The sequence below is a fragment of the Eucalyptus grandis genome, chromosome 10 (assembly GCF_016545825.1).
Source record: "Eucalyptus grandis isolate ANBG69807.140 chromosome 10, ASM1654582v1, whole genome shotgun sequence".
Taxonomy (NCBI): domain Eukaryota; kingdom Viridiplantae; phylum Streptophyta; class Magnoliopsida; order Myrtales; family Myrtaceae; genus Eucalyptus; species Eucalyptus grandis.
Genome location: NC_052621.1, coordinates 27718028 through 27724578, shown reverse-complemented (window position 1 = coordinate 27724578; position 6551 = coordinate 27718028). Strand labels below are relative to the sequence as shown.

Here is a 6551-nt window from a genome sequence, read left to right as displayed (position 1 = left end):
TTCAAAATAAAATAAATCTCAAAAAGCAAAGTAGAATAATAAAATACAAACTGAAATGATAAACACAAACATACTCTCACCTCACAGGAACAAATTTGTCTCAGAATCAAAACAGAATGAATGACAGCCGATCATTAGCGATCCACACATACTGTGATCTCCTTCTCCAATAACTATGGCTGCATGCACCTAAGTTCGGTATCCTCAACATGATTATTGTATAGAGACATCAAAAATAAATTAAACAAGCTTTCAGATCTAGATCTAAATCACGAAAGGTTTGACCACCAAAACACCTCTGAGGAGTGGTGGGTGAAATTTCACGTGCATGAGCAGGTAGCTTCCTCATCGCTCCATATAAATTACAAGCCTCCCCGTAACAATTGAAGCAAACATCGACAAAGTTGGAACTTCCTCTTCATCTTCAACAAGAGAGAAAAAGACGAAGTGAAACCACGATGACCGCGTTCGAAACGTGGTCTCACCTCGGGTCGGTGCTGGCCGGGCTGATGTTCGCCTGGGCGGTGTTCAAGCAATACTTCCCTCCCCACCTCCGCATGCACATAGAGGCCTACGCGCACAAGGCCGTGGGCCATGTCTACCCATACATCCAGATCACATTCCCGGAGTTCGCAGGCGAGCGGCTCGAGCGGTGCGAGGCCTACTCTGCGATCCAGAACTACCTGAGCACGAGCGCTTCAGCTAGGGCCAAGCGGCTCAAGGCCGAGTCCGTCAAGGACAGCCAGTCGCTGGTCCTAAGCATGGACGAGAACGAGGAGGTCGTCGACGAATTCGAAGGGGTCAAGCTCTGGTGGTCGTCGAACCTGATCGTCTCCCAGAAGCCCACGTTTTCCGTATACCCTTCACCTGAAGATAGAAGGTACACACCTGTGTTTGTTGGAATTACCAGTTCATTAGCATCTGTCTCGCTGCACTTCGGTTATCGTCAACATGTTAATTTCCACAATTCGAAAGACAGGGTCGCGTCTCTTCTGGGTAAATGTTCGTCGACGCGGTTTAATTTAATCAGAGATTGAAAAATCCGTTCACTTTGTTCATGTAGTGAAATTAGTATTGTTTCTCTAATGATGAAATTCTTGCCTACACTCTCCTGACTCTGATCTAACAAGCAAAACCAATGGGTCATTGCTTTTGCCACCAGGTTTTATAGGCTGACCTTCCACCGGAGCCATAGGGACTTGATCACCGGCTCTTACATAAAGCACGTCCTGGAAAAGGGGAAGGCTGTGGCGGCCGACAACCGGCAGCGGAAGCTCTTCACCAACAACCCAAGCTCGAACTGGGGCCACTACAAGGCGAGCAAGTGGAGCCACGTGGTGTTTGAGCACCCCGCGACTTTCGACACCCTGGCCATGGAGCCTAGCAAGAAGAGGCAGATCATGAACGACCTCCTCAAGTTCCAGCAAGCGAAGGAGTACTATGCGCGGATCGGCAAGGCGTGGAAACGTGGCTACCTTCTCTACGGCCCGCCAGGGACTGGCAAGTCCACGATGATTGCCGCGATGGCCAATTTCCTCAACTACGATGTGTACGACCTAGAGCTGACCACAGTCAAGGACAACACGGAGCTGAGGAAGCTGCTGATCGAGACGTCTGCGAAGTCGATCATAGTGATCGAGGACATTGACTGCTCCCTCGACCTGACTGGCCAGAGGAAGACAAAGAAGCAAGAGAAAGACGAGGATGAAGAGAAAGCGGATCCTGTCAAGAGAATGGTGAAAGGTGGGAACGAGAGCAAGGACAGCAAGGTCACCCTCTCAGGGCTCCTGAACTTCATCGACGGGCTATGGTCGGCGTGCGGGGGCGAGAGGATCATCGTGTTCACGACCAACTACGTGGAGAAGCTCGACCCGGCCCTAATCAGGAGAGGGAGGATGGACAAGCATATCGAGATGTCGTACTGCTGCTACGAGTCGTTCAAGGTGCTCGTGAGGAATTACCTGGACGTCGAGTCGCACCCACTGTTTGCGACGGTGAGGCGGTTGCTGGAGGAGACGAAGATGACTCCGGCAGACGTGGCGGAGAACTTGATGCCCAAGTCGGACGACGAGGACGAGGAGGCTTGCTTGGAGGGATTGATCGAAGCGCTCGAGAAGGCGAAAGAGGACGCCAGGAAGAAATCGGAAGAAGAAGAAGAAGAAGAAAAAGCAGCAGCAGCAGAAGCACCGGCAGCTAGCGCAATGACTGAGAAAGAAGAGCAACAGAAATTGAGTGAAGTGAAGGAGAGTGACGTACGTTGACCGAGTTGACGCCGGGTCAATGCCGCAGTCTGTCGTTTTCTTTGCTTGGAGGGAAATAAAAAAGAGAGAAAAATGTCGGAACACGTCTCTTTCCAACTCAAGTTTAGGAAATGGGAGTTCACGAGATCCTTTACGATCCCTGTGACCTCGTTTGCTATCCCACTTTGGAACAATTTACCGATTTAAATGTACTCAGTTGCATGCTTCTGCACAAGCAAGATCGATGCGTCGGCCGAATAGTGTTCGACCGGGGCCAAAGCACCGGTCAACGGCCGCCCTCAGGCCAACATCTTGAGAAAATATTAGGTAGAATCTTTCCAGGCGATTTCCCAGTTCCTGTTTCGGAGTCAGTCCCCTGTCGGAGAAGTCGTTTACCAGATTCGGAAATCTGGCACATGCAAAACCTTCTACTCCGCTGCATCAATGACGCGATCGCGTTTATTTAAAAATTCGATCCATCCGATCCGGCAACGTGGGAGATTCTCCCATGCTTGACTCGGAATCATTTCATGATCCCGGACATTGGTCGAGGGTTGTCTTTGTCCTGCTCATTTCCACCGGGCTTCACTCCTCTTTCCAGGTCTAGAAACAGCCTTAAAAAAAGAAAGAAGGCCAACGACAAGAAGATGACCCTGGTCAAGCTCTGGACCGAGCTCGCCTCCACAATGGACCCGCTCACGTTCGTTCTCTTCTTCCCCGGCCGCCACTTTGCCAACGTCCTCTGCTATCTGAAATGGAAAAAAAGAAAAGAAAAAAGATTCACCTTCTCTCTTCTCTAGTTAATTCTAGATGTCTTTAAAGGGAGTGAACCATTAGTCTCCAGAATGATATGAGGAGGTGAACCACTAATTTTTGAGTGATCTAAGGGGAGTAAACCACTTTTCGTGGACTAACTCAAGTTAAGTTGGATAGATGCATGGATATTTTAACCAGCTAATTGCATCCTGCTAATGAAATCAACTTTTAACCAGTAGCTAATAAGCAAACTCAATTGATCTCCGTTGGTGAGGTACTTGAACATTTAATGCCTCAATAACTAAAAGGTCCCGAGTTCAAACATAAAAAGGACACTAGAAGTGCCTGACTTTCATACGATCGCTTATTTTGGTGTAAAAACTTTTCGCTGGATCACTTAAATATCATTTAAAAAAATGATCATTTAAGTGTTAATTCTGAATTGAGATTACGGAAATTTGACATGGTAATAATTTATCAATTTCCCAAATTGGCGTGGCTCACCGGCGTGTCCAATCAACATCAATAGCCCATAAATGGCATTGTCTACATGTTTTGCTCCAAATGCAAATCCTAATTCAGACATATTTAGCCATTTCCCAAATTCTTCAAACCCTAATTCCAACCAAGCAATTTGCTGCAACTAAAACCCAATCAACAGCAACATTACATAGAGAAAGCACTTAATCAAAGAACACAACTCCAAAATCCAAATTACCCTAATTAAATGCAGTTGTCCTGGTCCCGACGTAGTAAGAGACAGCAAAGGGGGTGACGAGCAACAGGAGCATCGCGTTTGCAATGTAGATTATGAGCCACAAATCCTTCATCAGGAGGGTAAGATTGCAAGGGCCAGTGTAAATCGCATGGCGGTGAGCCTACCTATTTGTGACGTTGGCCGGCAATGTGAGTATCGAGATGGCAGCCACCAAGAGACCGAGAACGACTACAAACTTAGGTAAATCGGCTTGGTTGGCATCGTCCGGGTGCTGGTAGTTGACGAGGTCGTCGACATTGAAGATGAGGATGAGGACGTACACATCTATCGCGACGATGACAAATGCGAGGTTGAAATCTCCCCATCGCTCGAGAGACTCATTCCCTCGATTGAAACCAAGAATCAAGTGACTATATTGAGAGACAGATGGAGAGTTTTAGAGCTGCGAGTCAAGCGACAATGGTGATTTCTCGCAGATCGGAGCTTAAGTGGACTTTTAGGAGAACAAAGTAGAGAGAGATTAAGTTTAGCATCCGTGGACTCTCTTTTGTTAAAAAAAAGCCACATAATATTTAAATTATAAAAGCCATTTAACATTTAATATATCATAAAAAAGTCAGGTAATATGTAATATTTTTTGTCGGATTTTATAAAGTCATGTAATATTTTTTGTTAGATTTTATCATTGAAGGCACTTACATAATCATTTTTCTTTGATGTGATGCTGAAGTGATTTGACGATTTTTTAAAAAAAAAAAAAATACTAAAATGAATGTTGTATATAAGTTATGACATTTTTAATTATGGGTATACAACAAAACCGGTAATTACTTAGAACCAGACTAGATCGGCCCAAAACTGGTGGTTCTCATAAGGACTAGTTTGGTTTCCAATTTCAATTTATTGTAACTGGTGTGTACTAGTTTAGTTCTTGGTTTCAGGCGTGAAACTGCCTACATGTCCATCTAGATCGGACTAATATATATTTAAGCATACCCGCAATTCAGAATGTTAAGAACTTAATTGCATTTCATGTCGTTTACTAGACAATAAATTACACTCCCTTAAGTCATCAATTGCCTATTCTATTTAATGTACGAATTTGTGATTTCTTGTATTTGATTCATTAAATTCTTCTTGCTGACCATTAAAAAATCTCTCTTTTAGTTGCGATGGTTGGAGAACACCATCCAACGAAGAAGACCTCATTTCATGCCGGCGGCAAAAGCGGCAGTGAGAGATGGGTGTTGCTCGCATCTTGACATCTTAGCTACTCCATCCCACTCGAAGCATGTGAGGGACGCGAAAGCGGCGGTGAGGGATTGTGATTGGGGACCAATTCCATGGACTTGGGAAAGGATTAACGGTCCGGTTCCTCTATGGATTCATAGAATTAATAAATGATTTTTTTTATTCCATTTATTTGGAACTAGTTCTTAGTGGATAGTCACCGGTTTTAAAGTGAAAAACCACCTACTCAGATCATGTTATTTCTAATACCCTCTTCCTCAAACATGGCTATTAGCTAATCCAAGAGTTACAAATCCAGGTGACCCTATTATCGCTCAATGTTTGTTTACTAACTAGCGCCGGTCACTTCAACGGTATAAAAAGACAAGTCAACAATTCTTTGCAATGTTCATTTTACTTTTGATGGAAAGATAAATGTGCTTCGTCAGGGAACTACGCATGGAACTACTGACTGACGGGGGATGATCTACATTTCTTAGCTTCGATCGTACGTACGGTTACAGATATAGTCACATCTAAATATGAAAATTTGATCTTTTATGAGCTGCTTTTCAATGGCAATTTTTTTTTATTACGAACATAGCTAGTGTATAACCAGTATAAAGAGATGATTATCATATTAACCAAGCTATTCAACACATCTTGTGTACTTTAAAAAGCTTGGCCCAAAGTTTTCTCTTTAGGAGTAGTGAGTCCTTGAAACTTTTTTCACATAAGCAAATTTACAACCTAATAGATACTATATATTTAGACACTTGGACCTCCCGAAATGCCAAAACTTAGCATGTGAGATACGTAAATGTCAAAAGTTAGGAAAATGATACAATAGATGTGATATATTGTCGCGACCTAAAATTTTCGAGGTTGAATTACCTAAAGAAGGCTAATTGATCACTAAGTCTGAAAACTTGGCATGGACCATCCCAAGTCTTACCAATCGCGACTTGATGTTAATATATTCAAACATGCAATTATGCTCAATTTGGAGCTGCCACTAACCAATTAGGACTAGTTAGAAACCCAAGTAAAGTATGGGAGAATACTTTACTATTGCGAACCAGAGATTCAGTAGATCCGGGGACATACTTACGCTAGATTAGTCTAATGCCATTTCGGTACCTTTTATTTTAATTTCAAAAATATTTTGCAGACAATGTTGATTAATTTTAACCTAAGCTACTAACATGCAAATGGTAGTCATGCGGATGCACAATCAATAAAGTAACATTCAATAACATAAAAATGCATGCTTTAAACATGATTTCTAAATGACATGACACCTAATTTTTATTATTATGCAATCTTAATCTAACTTAATATACATGAATTTATTTTAATGATATGTGAGATGTAATTCATATGGTATGACTTAAACTTATCACTATATGTATGCAATCTAATTTATATAATCCTAAATATGCATGTGCTACGTGATATGAAATGAATGACATGGTATTTCTACATACATGCTCTTTTGTGATTTTTTTTTTTTATGATGATTCATTTTTAATGCATACATGCAACTTATGCTAAATAATGATGATATGAGATTAATTATGAATTAACCTATTAACTAACCAAGGAAA

The 6551-nt window shown here is 42.5% G+C and overlaps 1 protein-coding gene across 1 annotated transcript; it reads left to right on the top strand.

The window, feature by feature from the left end:
- Window positions 1-409: 409 nt before the first annotated feature.
- On the top strand, window positions 410-2442 carry LOC104428859 (AAA-ATPase ASD, mitochondrial-like). Its single transcript, XM_010041788.3, has 2 exons — window positions 410-880; window positions 1163-2442. The coding sequence occupies exons 1-2, from the start codon at window positions 459-461 to the stop codon at window positions 2259-2261; spliced, it is 1521 nt and encodes a 506-aa protein (XP_010040090.1). The 5' UTR covers window positions 410-458; the 3' UTR covers window positions 2262-2442.
- The last annotated feature ends 4109 nt before the right edge of the window (window positions 2443-6551 follow it).